General features: G+C 43.3%; 3 protein-coding genes across 3 annotated transcripts in view; 2 read left to right on the forward strand and 1 right to left on the reverse strand.

The window, feature by feature from the left end:
* Positions 1–1,489: 1,489 nt before the first annotated feature.
* Positions 1,490–2,629, reverse strand: LOC101141856 (collagen alpha-1(III) chain-like). The gene has a single exon (XM_004040722.5). The coding sequence runs from the start codon at positions 2,627–2,629 to the stop codon at positions 1,913–1,915; it is 717 nt and encodes a 238-aa protein (XP_004040770.1). The 3' UTR covers positions 1,490–1,912.
* On the forward strand, positions 1,875–23,872 carry CYP4V2 (cytochrome P450 family 4 subfamily V member 2). Its single transcript, XM_055385887.2, has 11 exons — positions 1,875–3,193; positions 5,968–6,084; positions 7,451–7,556; positions 8,407–8,597; positions 9,000–9,069; positions 10,423–10,549; positions 12,596–12,781; positions 16,488–16,590; positions 19,747–19,881; positions 19,975–20,154; positions 21,352–23,872. The coding sequence occupies exons 1-11, from the start codon at positions 2,980–2,982 to the stop codon at positions 21,522–21,524; spliced, it is 1,602 nt and encodes a 533-aa protein (XP_055241862.1). The 5' UTR covers positions 1,875–2,979; the 3' UTR covers positions 21,525–23,872.
* KLKB1 (kallikrein B1) overlaps positions 22,554–24,051 on the forward strand; it is a 48,236-nt gene continuing 46,738 nt past the window's right edge. Inside the window, exon 1 of the mRNA XM_055385885.2 lies at positions 22,554–22,582. The gene's annotated coding sequence lies outside the window, so the exon portion shown is untranslated. The remainder of the gene's footprint in view (positions 22,583–24,051) is intronic.

The following is a 24,051-nucleotide window of genomic DNA, read 5'->3' on the forward strand; positions in this document are numbered from 1 at the left end:
ATAATGTTATAAGTCTTGATATTTCTTGGTATAAGTTATCTAACTTGTTTTTCAAATTCATCTAAACTCAGTGTTAAGAAGCCAGATACGAAAGAGTGCATGCTGTATGATTTCATGTTGTATTGCATGATCTGGGTTGTGGTTACATGGAAGTGATGGTTTGTTCATGAAACTGGACGTTTGAGTGTTGTATACTTTATTTGATCCTGGTACTTGTGATTCAAAATTTCATAACAATTTCCTGCTACCCTTTATGATTTGATGTGTGTAAGTAGAGTTTGCAGATAATGTAGTTCTATACTGAGCTATGAATTTATTTTTATAATGTAAATTTTTTTGTATTAAGAATCATTCCAAGTGACAGAAAATTTGCGAAATCAAAGTATTAACATTTATAAAACCCTTCTGTTGTTTATAACATTCTGGCCATGACTTTCAAAAGCACTGATTTCTAGGGGGAATAGAGTATCAAAGAAAGACCTTGGCTAAAGAAAGCTCTTTGAAGTGGGAAGGGCATCATAGAGAACGGATCTTGAGGGAAAGTCAGGAGATGGCTTCCTACTCAGCTGCATAGCTCATGAAGCTGACAACCCGCAGAGTTATAAATGTTGTGGGTAGATTGCCTTCACACTGGCCTTGCAATCATCTGCTACGCTGAGCACCATTACATTTCATGGTGGACATTCTAAGGTGTGACACTGTGTACTCTGCTGTCAGGAGGCTTTCCAGTGAGAAGGGTCTTGCCAAGGATTTCTTGCACTCCCAGCCACCTGACTGGTTTAGTCTGAAATTTCAGTATTCCAGGGTAGTATGAGAAAGGCCCTATCTGGTAACAAAGAAAGCATAAGAAAGATGGCTAAGGGAACAAAGGGACAAGGCTTTTATTTTGTTCTTTACCCACAGATTGCCTTCAAAATAAAGATAAAGCGTCTAAGCCTGGCAGTCCAGGTCTCTTTAAGCTGGCTCCATACCCACCCACCTCATCCTGCACCTGTCACTGCGTGGGGCCCTGTGCTCCAGGGAGGGGCACCTCACTGCCCCTTGAGCTCATTTTACCCCTCCTAGCTCTGCAGCATTTCTGACCATTTCTGCCCAGGCCGAGACTCACTGCTGCCCAGAGCAATCTCCCTTCTCTGCTTCTGGAGGGGAGGGGTTGTATGTTACCCGCCTGGTTTTATCCACAGAGGTTAGCAGAGACTGATACAGACAAACCCTTTTTCTTTCTAATTTTAGATTCAAGAGCACATGTGCAGGTTTGTTAAATTTGCCTGACGCTGAGGTTTGAGTTTCTATTGATCCCCTCACCTGAATAGGGAACACAGTACCCAATACACAGTTTTTCAACCATTACTCCCCTTCCTTCCTCCCCCTATTTTGGAATCCCCAGTGTGATATAGACAAATTGTTTACTTTTATAGCTGTAATTAACCTTATTATAATTCAGCCTCAACCCTTTAAAGAGGAGGAAACTAAAGCCCATGAGACTTGCTTAAAGATACTAAGTGAACATATTTATTTTTTAAAGTGTTAAAGTGATTAAACAATGTAGACGTGAATGAAATAAAAAGCGTTAAGTTCCCCATCTTCATTCCCACTCCATAGAGCTGATCAGTATTTTTGCTTGCAGACATTAGTGGAGCCGTAGAGAAAGAAACCTTTTCTCCCAAAGAAGGCGTTACTTTACACACTCCATTCTGCAACTTGTTTTGTTCACTTACTATTTCACGTCAGCACATGCAGATGACTTAAAACAAATTCAAATGGAGAAAAGCCTTAGGCATGTTTTTGTCTGCACTAAAGAGGCCCTGCAGGTGGCTGTGGGCAACCTATGCAGTGGCTTCGAGTAAACGAACGTAATTAGCAATTAAGCAAAGCGGGCATCCAGGACATTCAGTTTCATCTTCCTGACACTTTAGTGTTTAGCAAGGGCCTGGCCTCTCGGGGAGCGACACTCCTCGCCCGGCCACTTTGTAAGAAGCATCGAGCGTGGAAAAGGGGCTGGGGTCAGCACTGGGGCCCTCTGCCGGGAAGAGAGACTGGCGGCCAGCACACGCGTCTCCCCAGGCTGAAATGGGGCACCCTCTCGCGGTCCTTCCCTCCCTTCCCGGGCTGGGTGGCTGGTCTTGGCTCTTCTGCGAGTCCCCCGCGGCTGCGGTCTCCCGGCACCCGCTGAGCAGCCACGCCCGCCTTCCTCTCCCACCCGCCCCTGCGTGCTCTCCGGGGCTCCGGCTTCCTCGGTCTGATGCCTGGTGCGTATTTTGGAAAATACCTGGCTCATAACCACCTCATTTCGCTCCCAGTGTCCCAGTGGGCCAGCGTACACACACGGGTAGCTGACTTCCCTAAGGTTGTGTCCCCAAGGCCTCCCTGGATTACAGCGCCCGGGGCTCCGTGTGACCCCGCGGGAGCCAGGACGCGCCTCGCCTCCCGGGGCTGCAGGTTGCGCAGGGAGCGAGCGACGCGCAGCAGAGCTGGGCTCCGAGCCGGATGCGCCTTCCTCTCCTCTCCAGAGCAGGCTGCCCGCCCGCGGAATCCCGCACGTAGAGCAACCTCGCAGTACCCTCAGAACAGCTCCTCTGGGGCGCGCCGGGCTGCCGCGGTGACCTTTCCGAAGCCCCTGACCCCGCATCCCGAGGCGGCCGGAAGTGTCGCCGGCCTCCTCCCGGCGCAGCCTCGGGCCTCCCGTGCAATCACTACGCCCTGGGGCCCGGAAACCGTTTTCCGGTCTTTCGCTTTCGGCTGGGGCGTGGAGGCCGCGGTGCTGCGTAGGCTGGGCCAGGCGCAGGAACAGCCCCGTGGCGCCCTCCCTGGCCGCCGCCCAGGCGGGAAACGTCGTTCCGGGGACCGGGCGACCCCGCAGTGGGGAGCGCACCAGGTCCGCGCGGGGAAGTGGGCGGTGTGCAGCCGGCACCGCCTCGCACCACGCCCCCGCGGGCCCGCACTTTTCCGGAGTGCACCCCGCGGCCGCCAGCCGGGGCGATGGCGGGGCTCTGGCTGGGGCTCGTGTGGCAGAAGCTGCTGCTGTGGGGCGCGGCGAGTGCCGTTTCCCTGGCCGGCGCCAGTCTGGTCCTGAGCCTGCTGCAGAGGGTGGCGAGCTACGCGCGGAAATGGCAGCAGATGCGACCCATCCCCACGGTGGCCCGCGCCTACCCACTGGTGGGCCACGCGCTGCTGATGAAGCCGGACGGGCGAGGTAAGGGCCGGCGCCCCTCCAGGAGCGCAACGGGGTCCGCAGCCCCGTTCCCACCCTCCGATCAGCCAGGAACCCGCTGCTTGTGGCGCTGGCCGCAGGAAGAGAGGAGCCTGTCACCCTGTGGAGAATGCACTCCCAGTTCTAGTCGTTGCCCCTTGGCACCCGCCGACACTGCTAGTGCCCCATCCCAAAGTGAGCATTTTCTTTGTGTGTAGCACAGGATGCGGTATTTCCAAACCCCTGCCCTCGGTCTTTTCCCACCTCACCGCTGCTCAGCTCTCTAAGCCCTGCCGTTTCCTCCTGCCTTGGCTTGGGAAGCCTTAGGAACAGAAGCTCCCTGGGAGCACTAAGCGGTTTTAAACTGGCCAACACCTTAACGCCTAGAGCCGCCCTCCTCTCGCTGCCACTTTGGAAAATAAGAGACTAGAGATTCGTTGGACGCTTCCTCCCGGCATCACAAGACTTGACTGCTACTTCAGTTCCCGCTTGACCTTCATACTTTAGCCCTTTAAAGGATATTACATAGGCCGGGCGCGGTGGCTCACGCCTGTAATCCCAGCACTTTGGGAGGCCGAGGCGGGTGGATCACGAGGTCAGGAGATCAAGACCATCCTGGCTAACACGGTGAAACCCCGTCTCTACTAAAAACACAAAAAATTAGCTGGGCGTGGTGGCGGGCGCCTGTAATCCCAGCTACTGGGAGGCTGAGGCAGGAGAATGGCGTGAACCCAGGAGGCGGAGCTTGCAGTGAGCCGAGATCGCGCCACTGCACTCCAGCCTGGGCGACAGAGCGAGACTCCGTCTCAAAAAAAAAAAAAAAAAAAAAAAGGATATTACATGATAACAATTAAGAGACGGCAGGGCCTTCAGGCAGACTTCTTTGGAAGGTGTCAAACGCCTTGTTTATTAAAGAGTGAATTTCTTAATTAAAATCATGTTTTAAAACAGAGATGGACATTTTATTGATGGAAAAAAATCACGTTAAGTTAGAAAGCTCTCAAAAGTACCAGGTATTTACAACCCCCCGTCAGGGAGGGCGAACTCGATCTCAGCGTTTTATTTTCATCAGGGATTAAGTTGAGATACCCAGAACTGAGAAGATTTGCCCAAAATGGCATATTTTAAAATTGGCCCAGACCAGAACCCAGTTTCCTCTGGGATTATTTGCTAGTAATCGTTTTACAGGCTGAGCATTAACTAACTCCAAAGCTTGAAGGACTTTTTCTCATCTTCACTTGTTTTCTCTAATAAAAATAATGCTGTCGTTTCAACTTCACAAGATGAGGCCTCATGGAAGAGTGTTTACCAAAATATTAAAAATACTTTGACAGAAAAAAATCAAGCGAACTCTTTGCCAACCAAATATCATCATGACTGATGTAACAAGTAATCTAACACAGATATGAAAATCACACTGGTAAAAATCATCTCAGTTAATTCTAAAAGCAGAGCTAACCACCCCTTTTGTCCTAAGGCTTTATGGTATTAAAAAATAAATTGTACAAAAATATAGATTTTCCCCTATCCCTTACCCCTGAAAAGTAATATACTGAAGTCTCATCATATTCTTTTGGGGATTCCAGTAATTAAAATCTCTAGTGAATAAAGACCTGTTTCAAAACAACCTGTGAGCTGATTGTACTATTTAAAGTAATTTTCCTTGCAGTCACTTTCAGACTGAAGACAATGACGAATACTGTCTTTTACAAAGGGACTTTTTATTCCACCAACAAATTCTGGATTTTGGCATCAGGAAGACCACTGTTCAATTTCCAACACTATATCCAAGTTGTTTGAGAAATTATTTAAAACTCTTTAACTTAGAGGGTTTTCTTTCTCCTTTACTTGTTAAAGTGACTATATTACAGAGTTACTTTAAGGATTAAATTTATTGCATGCAAAGTTTCTAGATCACTGTCTAGAAGTCAGAGTAAGTTCTTTAGTTGTCAATCAAGCATTTAGTAAGGCCCTGCTTTGTGCCCAGTGTTGACCTCAACAAAGTTGGGGATATCAGAATATTCTAAGATACAGTCGTTGTTCTCAAGAATCTTGTCTTTCACATGCAAGAGGTGTTGCGTTTCATTTTGCGGCTAATGTCCAAACGCTGGCCTCAGCCATTTCACCTTGAAGATTGCAGTTGGCTTCCAACTGGCCTCTAAACTCTAATCTAGCATTTTCCAGTCCATTGTGACAATGTCTGCCTTCCCCAGCTACTCCCAGCTGTTGGCCCTGCTGCCTTAGAACCACAGATTGAGACCTCCCTGTCCCCTCTGTCAGACCAGACCAGGGCAGGCAGTATATTTGCATGACGCAGGATGGTTGACACTGGTGATTTCACCCAGCTCCCTTCATAGCAATTTTGACAACTGCTTCATCTGAGAGACATTTGGAAGCAGCATAGTTTATGGTGAAGTTCTGGAGTCTCGCTCGGTACAAGCCAGTTTCCACCATTTACTAGCTCTGTGATACTGGGCAGTCGTTAGAAAGAATGCCCGTTCTGGGACATCAAAACCTAATAATTATTATTCTCTAGTAGCTAACATGCATTATGTGTGTTTATTTGCTGTGGCAAATACTATGTTGAAAAAAACTTTAGACTTACAGAAAAGTTGCAATATTACAGGCAGTTCACACATGCTCTCTACCTGGCTTCCTCTAACAGTGACATATTACAGAATTAGTATATTTATCAAAATGAGAAAACAAGCATTTTTCCAATACTGGTCACAACTTTCTCATCTTGATTGAATTTAAAATTTGATGTTTTTCCCCAGAATTTTTTCAGCAGATCATTGAGTACACAGAGGAGTACCGCCACATGCCGCTGCTGAAGCTCTGGGTCGGGCCGGTGCCCATGGTGGCCCTTTATAATGCAGAAAATGTGGAGATGGGTACGTGTGAATATGATCAGTATTGTACTGTGTATCTGACAGCGTGAGAATCTCACCAGAATCAATATAACGTGTCCTTATATTTCAGCCATTTCAGTACAAAAAACATTCCATTAAGTATTTTAGACTATATAGGTGCAATTTAATGCTTTCCAGGTATAGCCTGAATCCTGGGAGATTAGCATTCTCCAGATATAAGTGCACAACTGCTATCAGGTCCCATTATATTTATTCTTTTTTTGAAAGGATACCGTTTTTTAGAAACATAAATAAATTATTCCGCAAGGCAAGCACTTGTTATCCACCAGACACTATTTTAAGACTTCAAAAATATATGACTAATAAAATATGTTTCCCTCAAGTTGCTCAGGGTCTCATATCAATGATAAACTTAGTCCAAATTTAAAAGACAATGCAAATTTGATATTTATGGGATAAATATTACAAACCCATGCTATTGAAATTAGTCCTCCAAAAAGCTGTAGTCTTTTTACTTGTTGAAAGGTCTGGGGAAATCATCTTGTAGTATGGTGAGAAAAGGATTTGGGTCAGGAAACAAAGATGGGGTAAACAGAGCTTCTCTTCATCGAACAAAATTAAAGACTGAATTTCCTAGGAAGTAGTGCCAGGACATGTCTTTCTAATTATGGTGAAAATGTTGGAGTTTCTCTTGCTTCTCCAGAATCCTGGCTCAGAGAAGAGAGCAAGAAGGGCAGACAGGATTTCTGCTGCTGTTGGCCTAGTGTTAATAGAAGTTGGTGTGGTGGATGCAGATGGAGATCTGTCCAGAGTAGGGGACTTGAGCAAGAAGCCTGGTGGGCACCCTGTGCTCAGCCCTAGACCCCATCCCTCCTCCCACTTCACGTGGACTCTGGGTGATCAGATCACGTTCATGGCTTCCATTGCTGCCTCTATGCTGGGGACACTCCGAACAGGCATCTCCAGCTCAGGCCTTATCTTGGCTGTCTCACTTGCTTTCAGACCACAGCAACCTGAAGGCCTCAAAGTTACCATCACCTGAAAATACACCCATGATTTCCATCTCCCCAGATGTGCCCACCCTCCAGATTCGCCTCCTCCCACCTCACTGTCCCCCTCCCCATATTAAATAACTCCACTTGGTTCCTGGTTTATGGCGGGAACCAGAGAATCATCTGGGACATCTTTCTTTCCCCCAACTCCATTGAGTCCCCAAGACTGAATGCCAGTTTTACGTTCAAAACTCTAACTGAATGTCTTTGAGGCACAGGACTGAAAATGAACCATGGAGAAAATAAATGTTGTGAATGTCCTAGAAACTAGCTGTATTCTAGCCAGTATTCCTATAATTACAGGAAGGTTGTTTGATGTCTGTATGTCTCTAAAGTATGTTTTTCTCTTCCTAAGGTAATTTTAACTAGTTCAAAGCAAATTGACAAATCCTCTATGTACAAGTTTTTAGAACCATGGCTTGGCCTAGGACTTCTTACAAGGTATGCCAGTGTACCTTTGTAAAGCTGTCTATAGAAATGGTTACTTCTACGTGCAACTTGTTATTTCAAGAATTAACACAGGGTAGCTTTTTCTGTAGCAGGACTGTGCTCTCAGAAAGGAGGAGAAAGGCTGGAAAGGAAGGTCCAGCTGGCAGCTGGCCTTTGCCCGCCAAGAGGCCAAGAGTCCAGGTGAACAGTTATCTTCAGCTGTGGTATTCAACAGCGACTGTCGCCAGTGTTCAGGAAGACTCAGGAGGTCCTGATGGACGGGAGTGGATGGGATGGAGGACACAGTAAAGCAAAGGAGTGTCTGGAGCAGGGAAATCTTGAAAATCCAATCAAAAAGATGGTCAGCCCCAGAGAAGTACAGTGAGCTGGTATCTAGAAACAGGGCTCCATCCTCTGAGAGAGGGCCCCACAAGAGCAAGGCAGGAGCCTAGTAGGGACTCTGGAAAACTGGAGAGGGGAGAGGTCAAGGTAGAACCATGGAGCGTGAGGATCATCTGAGCACTGAGGTATAGATGGAAGGAGAAACAAATTTATTATTAGAAACTTGGAACTTAGAAATTGAGGGAAATTCTTAAATTTTTCAATTTTATGAATGCTATTTTAAACATTTATAGAACAATGGCCAAAATACTCATATTTTGTAACTATAGATGAATATTTTATAGATATGTGTATATCCTTGTCATTCTGCCAAAAGCATTTGAGAACCTGTAGATGAAGCTGTTTCAGGAGAATTTTGTTGACTTGCTATATTTATGCTTTAATCGTTTTGGATGTTAACTTTTCTCTTTCTCTCTCTCTGTGTAGATATATTTTTTGTAACCACATATTTTATTTCTAGTACTGGAAACAAATGGCGCTCCAGGAGAAAGATGTTAACACCCACTTTCCATTTTACCATTCTGGAAGATTTCTTAGATATCATGAATGAACAAGCAAATATATTGGTTAAGAAACTTGAAAAACACATTAACCAAGAAGCATTTAACTGCTTTTTTTACATCACTCTTTGTGCCTTAGATATCATCTGTGGTGAGTCTCATCGATCTGTTTCTAAATTTATGGCATAAAGAGAAAATGGCCCAAATAGGAAATCACACTCCACCGGGAAGGCAAATGGGGGGACCGGAAAGGGTGACGGGCTCTTCAGCGCGGTTCTACGGCCGCACTGGCCTTCTGAGGAGCAGCAGCCACGCCCAGGGCTGTGAGTGGGGCAGGCATGGAGCAACTGCCCAGGGAGGTGAAGGGAAGGAAGAACAGGAACAGGGAGTAGAAGTGGACCGTACGAGAGAAGAGAGTAAAGGGAGGAAGAAGAATTCTGAAATATACAAGGACAAAGCAGGATGTACGTCTTTAGTGTCTGCCGCTGCAAAATAAACACGAGATAACTAACATGCGTGAATTGAATGGTTGCTTCTCACCCATATTTTATAGAAACAGCTATGGGGAAGAATATTGGTGCTCAAAGTAATGATGATTCCGAGTATGTCCGTGCAGTTTATAGGTAAATGGAGTCCTTTCAGTTATTTTAACAATTATTATTGATTTAGGCTTTAAAAATTATTGCTAACAGTTTCTGCGTTGTATCTTTTTATGGTTTCAAAATTAAACATTAAACTAGAAGTTAACCTCATCATGTAAGCATGTGTTTAAGCAGTAAAGGTTATGTAAATTATGGCACATCTCGATTATGTAGTAATTTAAAATGATTATTCTCTAACATTGAGATTACATTATATTGTACATAATGATGCTTACATTATGATGCTGAGAAAAGAAAGATATAAACAGTTTTCTGTACCATGATAATTGTTATATTTAAAAATTATTCATAGAAAAAAACTAGCAGATATTATAACAGAATGTTAGCAGTGGTTCTCATTGTCTCGTGTATGTGTTTCTCATTCTTGTGCTTTCCTTTTGTTGTTATTCTTCTTCCCATATTTTCTGCACCAAGTAGGTATTGTTTTAGTCATCGAAACAGTCAATTTTACTCTAAAATTGCTTGCAATTATTCACCTGTTAAAAGGCAGGGCAAGGACTTGATGAAGTACAGAGAAGTGCATTGAGCTGAGTATATTTAAGTCTCCTGCTCATTTCACTTCATTTTAACCAATATTTATTAGGCATCTGTGATCTTCCAATCACTGCACAGGGTACTGACTGGTTTTGTAGTAGTACACAAAACAGAATAACACAGGAGGCAGGCATCGGACAAAGAAATTCATGAATTGTAATAATTGCTCAGGAAGAAAAGATCAAATTGATATCAGAGAGCAAAACAACAAAGTGTCCTACAGAGTGAGAGGCCAGGAAAGGTCTTTCTGAAGAACCGGCACCTAAGCTGGTCCTGCAGGAGATCACATAGGGGTCTTTCTGCTCTATGGCTGGACATGAAAGGGAGGTGCTGGGACAGCCAAGTGACAGATGGGTACTTAGAGAGCCCTCGCTTGTAGAAGAGGGCAGCCAGTTGTCTTCTGTCACTCCAGAAGGTGGTCAGACCAATGATGGACCTTAAAAAGAGGCCGATTTCATCTCAAACCCTGGTGCAGAGGTCCTAGGCAGAGTGGGAAACTCGCCCTGGAGAAACAGAAGCAGAGACCAAATGGCTATCTAGTAAGGATGTTTTATAATGAATTCTTCATTCCTTTAAAGAACCCATTATTTTCTGAGGCTTCATGGGATGCGTAATAGCCCATGCCTTCACTGTTGAGCATAAAACATGGAGCTCTTAGTAGCCTCTAAGACAATCATCGTCATTCCCACGATTGCCTTCATCAAGGCCAGGTACTAAAGAATTGCTCAAGAAATACACATTTCTGATACAACAGCTGATGTATTTTTATCCCATTTATAGAATGAGTGAGATGATATTTCGAAGAATAAAGATGCCCTGGCTTTGGCTTGATCTCTGGTACCTTATGTTTAAAGAAGGATGGGAACACAAAAAGAGCCTTAAGATCCTACATACTTTTACCAACAGTGTAAGTCCCTGACTTTTAAAATTGTGGTAAAATAGACATAACATAAAATTTCCCTTTATAACCATTTTAATTGTACAGTTTGGTGGTATTAAGTGCATTCACGATGTTGTGCAACCATCCCCACCGTTCATTTCCAGAACTTTTGGTAAGTCCATGATGTTGATGTTTTGTTAACATACCCGGTGTAGGACTGTGGAGCCTATGTCTCAGAAAATAAAAGTTGAATAATAATAGAAAACAATTTTTCATATAAAAAAATTACACTTAAGTATAAAAATGTATACTTAAATTATGTAGTCAACAAATATTAATTTAGTACTCTCTAAGTGCTAACCACCATACCAAATGTTGGAAATGTAGTAATGAGTAGGACATGTGTATATGGTCCGTACCTGAAAGGAAGTTATTCTAATAGGAGAGGTGATCTATCAACACATAATTACAACATGTGATATGAGCTATGAACACTTATGAACAAACAGGGTGCTGTGTAAAAGAATAAAGGAACAAAGATCTGTGTATAGGAGTTTTCTGGAAAATGTTTGGATTCGGCAGTCGTTTTCAAAGGCAGAGAGCACTGGTAGCAGTATCTTAACATGGAAAACATTAAAATTAACTAGATATTAGTATTCTATTTCCAATTCAAAAATAACCAGAAGATAGTGATGTTGTTTTGAATATAGGATGTCAATCTTTGTGTTAATAATGTGTTTTGAAAAAAGCAAGATTTAATTGAAAATATACATCAAATTATAATTTCAGTGTATTAAAAAACTGCCTGTTTAAATATGTCCTTTCTTTGCTGTAAATTTTGGTTAAAATCTATTGGAATTACATCCTTGTGGTGAAGTACACCCTACCCCCAAGAGAGCAAATGATGAATAAATCAGTAGATGTTCCATGAATGCAATGTTGGCTGAGCTGGCCACAGTGGAGTGTGATCACCTGGTTATAGGAGAATAGCCAGCAGGTTATATTTCATAATTATATTTTTCCTTAAATTTTGTGCGTTAATATTTAATAGCAATAATTAAGTGAATTCCAGACTGAATAGACAATTTTATTCATTGAATAAACATTGAGAATTGCCTACTGAGGCCTGGGCTCTAGGAATTCCACCAAGAATAAAAAAAGACATGGGGTTTTGCCCTCAAATTGCTTAGAATCTATTCAGGCCACTTAGTAGCAGGTTTGGTCAATTAACCTGGTAGGAAAAGAAGGTTGAAATGTACAACCAAATTAAGTGTATTGGCCTTCATTCTTTTATCCATCCAAGAAATATCTAGTGAGTATTTGTTAAATGCCAAGCAGTGCTCTAGAGGTTGGAAATGTATCAATGAAAAAGACATGCACAAGCATGGCAGTGTTTCAGTTGGAAGAGAAAGATGCTAAATAATAAGTATAACGTAAGTATAATATCACATTATAATAATAAGTATGACAGAAGTATCACATAATGTCAGGTGGCAAGGGAAATGGAGAAAAATAAAGCATTGTTAGGAAACGTCGCAGTGCTAGGGACGGGGGTGGCAGGGATGAGGGAGGTCTCTCTGATCGTGTGACAATGAGCAGAGATCTGGAAGAAGGGAGGGGGCAGCTGCATATATCGCAAGCATAGAGGGTGAATTCACTAATCTGCTTGCTGTTTCTTTTCTCCTCTACAACATGTAATTAAGTCTATAATTAGACTATTGTATAATGATTGCATTCACTCTACCACTTAAACTTTTTCTCATTAGCGCGATCAAATCTCTAGGGTACTATCTAGTAGACTATGATTCTATTCTTGTGTTGGGAAGACTGCAAAAATAGCACTTGAAATTAGGAATTTGCGTGACATTAAATTTGTTTTTAAAAGTTTAACCAGATAATCCCCAAAATATTAATGAGGCTTTACTGTATTTTCACAAGAGCCTATGTTGTCGAAATGTTGAAATAGGCTTAGAAAAATAAATGAAAGAAACTAGCATATTTTATAAGAAAATGTGTTACTAGGGTGCATCCAAGTCCAAACAGAAGCATGTGATTATCATTCAAATCATACAGGTCATCGCTGAACGGGCCAATGAAATGAACGCCAATGAAGACTGTAGAGGTGATGGCAGGGGCTCTGCCCCCTCCAAAAATAAACGCAGGGCCTTTCTTGACTTGCTTTTAAGTGTGACTGATGACGAAGGGAACAGGCTAAGTCATGAAGATATTCGAGAAGAAGTTGACACCTTCATGTTTGAGGTATTGTATATTGTTAGGTTCAGATATCATTAAACAAATTTCAGTTATTGTTAGAATCTTTAGCATTATTTTTTAAAACAATCAAATTTTAAAGTAGTTTAACTAAAGAAGATTCATTATATTTTAATTAGAAATTACAAAATTTAAGAAACTGATTAAGTACCAGCTCAACTTCTTCAGAAAACGATTTTGACTAGTGCTGGGCACAGCAGTAGACACATTTGTTTTTCCTCAAGAAAACCTAAGATTTGTCAGAGTTTTCCCAAGCAGAAGAGCAGCCAGAGATTGCTCTCAGTTCTCCATGTGGCTGCAGGCTTCCTTCTAACCTCCCAGACATGCAAGTCCACTTCCTCACCACCTGCTTTCTGAGGTTCCAGCAGATGAGCACTTAGCTGCTGCCATGAGCTGCTCTACCTAAAGGACGGTAAGAGCCCTCCAACAGAGAATCAGCCAGTTCATGATTCTAAAAAGATCTCTGATTTCAAATTTATACATACATATGTGAAGTACATTTTAGCAAGATAGCCTAAATATTAAATCCTACAAAGAGGGACTTTCTCTATATGTGGATTGCAAAATAAATAAAACATGGTTTTTAGAAGCCATGTAGTAATATCATCCACATGGAGCAGAGTGAAAGGCACCTGAGTTTTTAATGGCTCTGCCTGCCACCCACGTGTGAGCTGCTCTGCGGCAGCCTCTGGCGGCAGTGCCAGTGTCCTGCACTCTGGTGTGAGGCTCCACGACACGGTAGAAGAAGGCTGTGTGAAGGGTCTTCCGATCCGAGTTCCAGTTCAGGCTCTGTGCTGATTAGCCAAATAAGATAGTTCTGATCATTCCAGAGTTCTGTCACGATTTTCCTATGTGTAAAGCGAGAGATGGACTACATTGGTGGTTTTAAACTTTTTTAAGCAGAAAACTTTACTGAAAATAAATCTTAAGCAGAAAATGGACATCTAAATTAGCTGAAAAGTAGAGAGGTGTTAAGTGTGTGGGCTCTAAGACCAAATCCCAGCTAACACGCTGGAACCATGACCTCAAGCACCTCACCTAGCCGTTCTGGGCCTGAATATTCTTATTTTAATAGCACAAGCCTCATGGAATAGTTATGATGATTAGATTTGTAAAGGCGCTCTGAGAATCGTGATTGGCCCGTAAGTATGCGGCACATACCGGGTGTTATTATTGGATGTCGGAGTAGAGAGATCTCACATCTTCACCTTGCCCATGTACTACACACACAAACGCATACACTCATGTAAACCCATGCACACACATGCACACACCTACACACACACATATGCTCATGCACATACACATGCACAGACACGTATATACCAACATACACACATTCACATATACACACATACACAAACATGCACACACCTACATACACTCATGCACATACGCACATACATGCACACACATACACAAACATGTATATCCACATGCACACACACGTGCATACATACACTCACACACAAATATACACACACCCACTCATGCACATACACACGCATGCACACATGCATGCATACACATACATGCACACACCCCCCACAGAGGCACACATTCATGTACATTTATGCAGTCATACAAAAACACATGTACACACCTACATACACACATGCACATATACACATACATAGATGCACATATATACACACATGCACACACAAATGCACACAGCTATGTACACTCGTGCACATAAGCACAAAGGCACAAATACATGTACATATCCACGTACACACATTCATATATGTGCACACCCCAATACACATATGTACACACATGTGCACACACATCCATCTCCTACCAGGAACCTCTCAATCTCACGTAAACAATCAGAACCAGACTAATGATTTTTCTTCCAACTCTAACATTCCTTGACATTCTAATTGTTTTCTTCTTTGCATTGAAAGGGAGGCAGCATACCAGGTGTGAGTGTGATACTGTGGCCTCCTCCACAGGTCGGTGCAGGCTGTGAGTGACACTGTGGCCTCCTCCACAGGCCGGTGCAGGCTGCAACTGCCCAGGTTCCAGCTGTGAGCTAAAAGTGGGCGTCCTCCCCTGCTCCACCAGTGTGCCTGGGTGCTTTACGTTTGTCTTATCATGCTTTCTGCGGTTGGCAGATGAAATGAAACCGGAAGTTCAGCAGACTCCTCTTATGCATTTGGATCAGGCTTCCGCTCATAAATTCAAGGAAAGCTATTAAAATTGTTTAGCCAGAATACTTCCTTCCGTACTTAGACAACTGAGCACAACGGGCCGGAGCTCATCTGGAGTTCCGAGTAGGTTTTGTAACTGCAAGTGCTAGGAAAATGCAGAGGCGCCGACCTCAGGACCTGTAGGCTGTGTCTTTTAAGAATTGCAGAATAAGCCCCGAGCAATTCATTTTAGGAGCTGTTTTATAAAACAAGTACTTTGAAGATTTCTGCACAGAGAATGAAATATTACAAAAATCACTTGTGCCACATAGGAAAAATGGAAAAGTGAGATCTTTTATAGAGGAAATAATTCGTTTTTTCTTTTTGTCCTCAAAGTTTCACAGAGGTAGATTACCGTTATTGACTTTCCAGATACATTTTTTTTTTTCTGAAGAACTCACCACTTTTGCATATGGAAATGTGCTAGGGAGATGAGGAGGTAGATAAGAGGCCAGGGCCTGAAATATCAAATGGGTGGGGAAGAAGGTTGCCCGAGACGTTACACTAGCGTAAGAGGTGGAGGCGGAGACGTTACGCTGGCGTAAGAGGTGGCGGTGGAGACGTTGCGCTGGCGTAAGAGGTGGCGGTGGAGACGTTACGCTGGCGTAAGAGGTGGAGGTGGAGACGTTACGCTGGCGTAAGAGGTGGAGGTGGAGACGTTACGCTGGCGTAAGAGGTGGAGGTGGAGACCTTACGCTGGCGTAAGAGGTGGAGGTGGAGGCGTTACGCTGGCGTAAGAGGTGGCGGTGGAGACGTTACGCTGGCGTAAGAGGTGGAGGTGGGGCATCCTTACTGCACAGGGTGTGGAGGGAATGGCGTGGGCTCAGCTGGCTTTGTCATCGGACACGCCGCAGGCTCAGTTTCTGCCTCTGCTTCCCACTAAGCTGTTTAGCACAGAAGTTATTTAACCACATCTTTGGCCTCAGTTTTTAATCTCTGTAAAGAACAGTAATGAGTCTTTCATGGAGTTTTTGTGCAGATTAATTCAGTTTCTGCAAAATGCTTAGTATTTTGCCTAAAACTCAGCAAGTATGAAATGAGGTTGTTGTCGATTTTTGCTGCAGAGGATATGACTTAGAACCACACCTCTACCCCCTGGTGCCCGTCATCAACAGGTGAGGCCCACCTGACAGATGGGGGAAGGCAGAGAAGTACAGCCCTGACAAGCAGGCTCGTGAAAATCAGACTTTGTTCTGTTCACAAAGGCGCAGCTCACCTCGTGCCCATGGAACGCCGCCTTTATTAACACAGCACAGGCACGTCCCACCAGCGTGCAACACTGTGCGGCGTGGAACTGCCGTCTCTAGGCATGAACCTCCGCTTTTCAGGCTTGTTTCCTTGTTTATCACCGAGGCAAGGTGCTGCACAGAATTCATTTCTTATGTTTGCAGTCACAGTGCAGTCATCAAATCCAGAGACAATTCAGAAGAGGTTTCTCGTCACTCCTAATCATCGCAGCATAACTCTGCTTTTTAAGCTATTGTTTTCTCCATTTGTAGGGGCACGACACAACTGCAGCTGCAATAAACTGGTCCTTATACCTGTTGGGTTCTAACCCAGAAGTCCAGAAAAAAGTGGATCATGAATTGGATGACGTGTTTGGTATGTTTGGCCCCTTCACTGGTTATATTGTGGTACTAAGTCCCCTGCAGAGATGTCACTGTGTTGTAAACACAGTGTAATGAGCAGGAAGGCTCCCCCACGGGATCCTTTCCAGTACCATCCCCTTTGCAAGGCCTCGTCCATTCCCTCACAGGCCTCTGCCAGTCGCCTGGCAAGTGGGTGTACTAGGCCGGATGCTGGGGTGCACTGATGCGTGCTGCTGTCCTCAAGGGTCTCACTGCTACCCAGGCGAAACAGAAGCTTTGAGTCATGGGTCGTGCATTTGAGTGAAGAAGGTGCTATTTGGGAGAAAGGAGGAGCGGGTGAAACTATTCAGAAAGGTACAGGAAAGCTGTTTCACAGATTGCCTCTCACCACAAAGGAGAGAGAAGGTGGGTTAAAAAGGTGGGTTAAGCTACGAGGAGATACATTTCTATTACACAGCAAGCAACCCGGAGGAAGAGTCCTGCCAGTAGGATGTCCAGGGTCCCAGACTTGCCCTTTTGCTCCCAGCCATCCCTACCGTCTTGGCTTTTGTCCTCATGATTGACGTTCCAAGCATCACGTTCGTCTTCAAGGCAGGAAGACAGGGGAGGTGGGGGTACCGGGTGTGTTGGTGTCCTGTGGCTGCTGCTGTGACAAATCCACAGACAGGGAGGTTCACAGCAGCGACGTCTGTTCCCTCACGGTTCTGGACACCCGAGTCAAAGATCAGTGTCATTGAGCCCACATCACCATGTGGGCAGGGCTGTGCCCCACTGGGAAAATATCCACTCCTTGTCTCTTCAGCTTCCGGTGGCTGCCAGCATTTCTTGGCTGATAGCCGCATCACTGCCATCTCTGCCAGTCTCTGCATCGCCTTCTCTTTTCTCTGGGTGTGTGTGTGTGCACGCACGTGCATGCATGTGTGGTGTGTGTGTGTGTGCATGTGTGTGCTTGTGTGTCTTTCACAAGCATACTTGTGACATACTTGTGATGGTGTTCAGGGCTCACCTGGATAATCTACCCACTGTAAGATCTTTAATTTAATCAAATCTGCCAAGAGTTCTCTTCTTCCGAATAGGGTAACATTTACAGATTGCAGGGATTAAGACCTGATATTTTGGGGCCCATTATCAGTCTGCCACAAAGGGGCTTCCATCGATTTTATCCTTGTTAAAAATCACGTGTCATATGGCCCCCAATAGCTGCAAGGTGAAAAGGAATAAAGTTGAGTTAGCCAAGCAACAAGTGGTATCTGATGCAGTTTTATAGTGAGAAGCAGGGGAAGAAAACTAAAGGAATAAAGCTGGAGAGAGAAGGCATTCTAGAAAGAGAGGAAGCAGATGAGCAAGGGCACAGAAGTGGAAAGGTTTCTGGTGTGGAGGGCAATAGTGGAGAGTGAGAGACCGCGAGAACTCATCTCTCATTCACTGGGAGATGAGGATGGAAAAGCAGTTTTGTGTGCAGATTGTGCCGGGACTGGAATTTCATATTAAGAGGCAAGCTTTTATTTTGCAGAATGGACACCATCTAACACTTTTGGCAACATTTTCGTCATCATTTTATCTTTTTAACACTGATTTTAGTTTTGCTTAGATTGCCTTGAGTGGATAAATTTGGTCTTCCAAAAGCTCACAAGTTCTTTTGGAATAGGCTTCAATCTTTTGTATCCCCTACAAAGTTTAGCTCATTACCAGTTTCACAAAGCTTTGTGGTCCTGCAGAATGAGTGACACAGTCATCATTACTAGAATCTTTGCTCTGTGCTTCTCGTGTTTTCTGCTCATTGTGCCTCACTTTTTCTTCTACCCCCAATCCTAGTTCTAGAATTTTTGAGCAACTAAGCTGGGCGCGGTGGCTCACGCCTGTAATCCCAGCACTTTGGGAGGCCGAGGTGGGCGGATCACGAGGTCAGGAGATCGAGACCATCCTGGCTAACACAGTGAAACCGTGTCTCTATTAAAAATACAAAAAAATTAGCCGGGTGTGGTGGCAGGTGCCTGTAGTCCCAGCTACTCAGGAGGCTGAGGCAGGAGAATGGCATGAACCCCTCGGGGGGCGGAGCTTACAGTGAGCAGAGATTGCACCACTGCATTCCAGCCTGGGCAGCAGAGCGAGACTGTCTCCAAAAAAAAAAAAAAAAAAAAGAAAGAAAGAAAGAAAAAAACGTTTGAGCAACTATTCTTTGTGTAGTGAGTTGCAAGTATTAATTCCTTATGTTATTTTTTCTTACTGAGGTAAATGTCACATAACATAAAATCTACCATTTTAAAATGTACATTTCAGCAGCATTTAGTACCTTCACCATGTTGTACGATAGTTACGTCTACCTAATTCCAGAACATTTTCAGCACCTCGAAAGGAAACCTGGTAGGATTAAGCAGTCCCTCTTGATTCCTCCTTCCCCTGGCCCTGGAAACCTCTGATTTACTTTCTGTCTCTCTGGATTTACCTATTCCGAGTACTTCCTATATATGGATTCGTACAATATGTGACCTTTAGTGTCTGTTTATTTTACTTGGCACATTGTCCATTTTATTTTGATTATGCATAATGTTAGAAATTCTGCTTTAGCTGTGGCTATTTAGCATCCCCTGCCTTGATCCACATGTTCTTCTTTGATGGGTATTTGATGGGTATTTAGCATCCCATGCCTTGATCCACGTGTTCTTCTTTGACGGGCATTTAGCATCCAGTACCTTGATCCACGTGTTCTTCTTTGATAGGCATTTGATGGGTATTTAGCATCCCCTGCCTTGATCCACGTGTTCTTCTTTGATGGGCATTTGATGGGTATTTAGCATCCAGTACCTTGATCCACATGTTCTTCTTTGATGGGCATTTGATGGGTATTTAGCATCCAGTACCTTGATCCACGTGTTCTTCTTTGATGGGCATTTGATGGGTATTTAGCATCCCCTGCCTTGATCCACGTGTTCTTCTTTGATGGGCATTTGATGGGTATTTAGCATCCAGTACCTTGATCCACGTGTTCTTCTTTGAAGGGTATTTCATGGGTATTTAGCATCCCATGCCTTGATCCACGTGTTCTTCTTTGTTGGGTATTTGATGGGTATTTAGCATCCCATGCCTTGATTCACCTGTTCTTTTTAGATATCTGCACCCCCAGCCCCCACTGCTCTTTCAGGTCATCTTATCTACTTGCTTTCATCAGGGAAGTCTGACCGTCCCGCTACGGTAGAAGACCTGAAGAAACTTCGGTATCTGGAATGTGTTATTAAGGAGACCCTTCGCCTTTTTCCTTCTGTTCCTTTATTTGCCCGTAGTGTTAGTGAAGATTGTGAAGTGGGTAAGTATGCTGTATCTAAAGTAGAAGGGAGAGGGAAACTTTCTAATGTCTATCTTGCTCCGGTCTCATAATGTATTGACTACTTCTTGACAGCAGGTTACAGAGTTCTAAAAGGCACTGAAGCCGTCATCATTCCCTATGCATTGCACAGAGATCCAAGATACTTCCCCAACCCCGAGGAGTTCCAGCCTGAGCGTTTCTTCCCCGAGAATGCACAAGGGCGCCATCCGTATGCCTACGTGCCCTTCTCTGCTGGCCCCAGGAACTGTATAGGTTTGTATCCATCTGAATTGGTTTGACCTTTCAGGCCCACTTGATGGTGGGTTTCTCACAGTGATTACTTTGAGATGTGATGTGACATTGCCCATATGCAACAGCCTTAAAAAAAATAGGTGGTTTCTTTTTTCCCTCACTGTGCTTTGTAGTTTTAAAATATTACGGTCAAAAGGTATATTAGTATATTCGCCTGCATGGGCTTCCATAGCAAAATACCACAGACTGGGTGGCTTAAACAGCAGAAATTTATTTTCTCACAGTTCTGGAGGCTGGAAGTTCAAGATCAAGGTGTTGGCAGGGCTGGTTTCTCCTGAGGCCTCTCTCTGTGGCTTGTAGATGCCATTTTCTCCTCATGTCTTCACTTGGTCTTTCCTCTGTGTGGGTCTGTGTCCTGATCTTCTCTCCAGTCAGACTACACTAGGGCCTACCCCAATGACCTCACTTATACTTACTGACCTCTTTCGATTACCTGTCTCCAAATACAGTCATATTCTAAGGTACGGGGTGGGGGGCTTAGAATTTGGAGAGAGACACAATTACCCATAACATAAAACATAATTAGCTTCGTGGTAGAGTTTCAAAATGTTGTAGAGTTTTAATTACAGTAGAATATAACTTATTGTGGTAAAAACTTTATTAATGATTACTTATGGTTAACCTAATTTTTGTGTTTATTGCTTTTAAGAATTTCATTTTGCAAATCAAAACAGAAAATGCTTGCCATATGGCCAGCTAGTACTTAAGCAAAATGAATGCACATCACCACCCTGCATTATAAACCCTTTTTGTTTTAGTATCTCTAGCATTTTGTCATTTATGTAAATGCAGACATTGGTAAAATGAGGCCAGAATGAAACGGGTGAATCTGAAGCTTTTTTGGTGAATCCATAGTAAATGAAAGACCCACTAAGACATAATCTAGAGTAGTGAGTCTCAAGCTTGAATGAGCTCAGGATTTATCTGGATCAGCTGGAGTACAAATTCTCTGATCCTCCCCAGCTATAGATGTGCAAGGTGGGATCAGGGAGGGAAACTCAAGACTCTTCATTTTTAACAAGTGTCCCAAGCCATTCTGATTCTCCTTCCGCCTACTGCGAAAATGTAAAATGGCTTGCTTCCTATGATAGGACCTCTTGTTTCTCACATTTGGGGTAAATCTATAACTAAAGCGATGGTATCTACATTAATTTGAAGGTCAAAAGTTTGCTGTGATGGAAGAAAAGACCATTCTTTCGTGCATCCTGAGACACTTTTGGATAGAATCCAACCAGAAAAGAGAAGAGCTTGGTCTAGAAGGACAGTTGATTCTTCGTCCAAGTAATGGCATCTGGATCAAGTTGAAGAGGAGAAATGCAGATGAACGCTAACTATATTATTGGGTAGTGCCTTTATCATGAGAAAGGTCTTTATTTTAAGAGATCCTTGTCGTTTACAACTTACAGATCATGAGTTCAATATGCTTGAATCCCCTAGACCTAATTTTTCCTTGATCCCACTGATCTTGACATCAAGTCTAACAAAGAAAGAGTTTTGAGTTTTGTATTTTCTTTTTTCTTTATTTATTTATTTTTTTTTGAAACCGTGTCTCACTCTGTCACCCAGGCTGGAGGAGTGCAGTGGTGTGATCTCAGCTCACTGCAACCTCCACCTCCCAGGTTCAAGCAATTCTTCTGCCTCAGCCTCCCAAGTAGCTGGGATTACAGGCGCCTGCCACCATGCCTGGCTAATTTTTTTTGTATTTTTAGTAGAAACAGGGTGTCACCATGTTGGCCAGACTGGTCTCAAACTTCTGACCTCAAGTGATCCACCTGCCTCAGCCTCCCAAAGTGCTGGGATTATAATCATGAGCCACCACGCCTGGCCAGAGTTTTTTATTTTCATCACCACCATAGATGTTACAGTTGGCTGTGGTCACAAAAGTAGTTAATTGTGTCACCACCCAAATAAACATCTAACAGGTTTCTCAACAGAGGAATCCACAGCCCAATTCTACTTCAATTGATAGACCCAAAAAATATAATTTAATCAAAGTTCTAGAGTTTTTGTTTGTTTGTTTGAGATGGAGTCTTGCTCTTTTGCCGAGGCTGGAATGCAGTGGTGACATCTCGGCTCACTGCAACCTCCGCCTCCCAGGTTCAAGTGATTCTCCTGTCTCAGCCTCCTGAGTAGCTGGGACTACAGGCGCCTGCCACCACGCCCAGCTAATTTTTGTATTTTTAGTAGAGATGGGGTTTCACCATGTTGGCCAGGATGGTCTTGATCTCTTGACCTCGTGATCTGCCTGCCTCGGCCTCCCAAAGTGCTGGCATTACAGGCATGAGCCACCATGCCTGGCCCAAAGTTCTAGAATTTTTTAAAGGTATTCATGGTGACTCAGGAATACACACACACACATACATACACACACACACATAATTTGAAAGAGGTGAGTATGTACTCTGACTTCAGCTCTCAGGTTTTAAAAATTATATTAGTGGGATCAGTTATGACAAGAATAATCATTATAGTACTTTTCAGATTTTATAACCTGGAGCAGATTATTTTAAGTTGATTAGTAGGTTCTGTTACAGTTTTTCTTTTGATCGTGCACTTATAGTCTTCATTTAATTCCTCATAGAATCCCAATCACCTTTATGTATCATATTATTGGAAGAGATTCATCTTCATAATCTCCAATTTTTTCACAGTGCCTCACAGAGTTAATCATGCCTTTTGGAGCTAGAAGGACTTTAGAACTTATCTAGTTATGCTCCTTTATATTATAAGTAAGGGAATAGAATCAATAAGACAGTTTCTGCCCAAAGTCATGTTACCAGTTGGTGACAGAGCTGGAAATACATAGAGATCTATACCCTTAAATCTCTCCACTCACATGCTGATATACTTTCTACTACAATATGCTATAGCTTTATGGAACTCAGGGTGATGATCAGACTTGTCATTAGAACATGAGTCCTCTGCTTCTGATTCAGGCATACTTCTGGGATTCTTCCATCTTTAAAGGAAAAAGGAAGCCATTCATCTATATTTAGTAACCCAGTAATATCTCACTTAGTTTAGGGTTAGACCTTTAGTTAATTCAACCTTATAGATAATACTTATGAAGGTGATAACTGACACGTGTTCCCTGAATTTTAATTTGATAGGCAATACATCTACCCACTCCATTATTTTTTAAAACTTCATTTAATAGTTTAAACAAGATTGGTTTTGTTTTCAATTTTTATTCATTCTTCATAGAATCACAATTACCTTTATATATCATATGTTATTGGAAGAGATTCCTCAGTAATCTCCAATCTCTCATAGTGCCTCACAGGGTTGGTCAATGGCTTTTGGAACTGGAAGGACCTTAGAACTTACTGTTATGCTCCTGATAGCCAATAGCAGATAGAAGCGTGCAATCAAGAGGGTAGGACATGTGTTCTTCAATGGATATCAAAGGAAGAGGTTGCAAACCAAAGCCATTTGGCAAGCCCTATAGCCTGGGCCATTTAAGACAGGGGCAGTCTCAGCCAAATTGCACCCATTTAACTATCCCAAAGAGCCACAGTGCCTACAACCCAGGCCCTAAGTTGATGAAGAAAAAGTCAAGGAAGGAGGTGATACAATTGGAAATATTCCCATCAAATGGTTAATCTTATTTAGAAAATGGACATATTAGAAAAAGTCCTTCCAAGATGATTTTGGATAATAAAAGTTGTATTTGTGGAAATTGGTATTATCTCTGTTTTATGCACTTACATTTATCCCTTACATTTTGTTTTTAGTGACCCTACATGACATTAAATTTGAAGTAAAACATTGTTTAATGTTACCTTTTGGCTTGAGAACGTCTTTCAGCTCCAGAATTATTGTTACTCATATTTTAATCAGTAAGTCATTTAAGCTATG

Source organism: Gorilla gorilla, chromosome 3 (assembly GCF_029281585.2).
Source record: "Gorilla gorilla gorilla isolate KB3781 chromosome 3, NHGRI_mGorGor1-v2.1_pri, whole genome shotgun sequence".
NCBI lineage: Eukaryota > Metazoa > Chordata > Mammalia > Primates > Hominidae > Gorilla > Gorilla gorilla.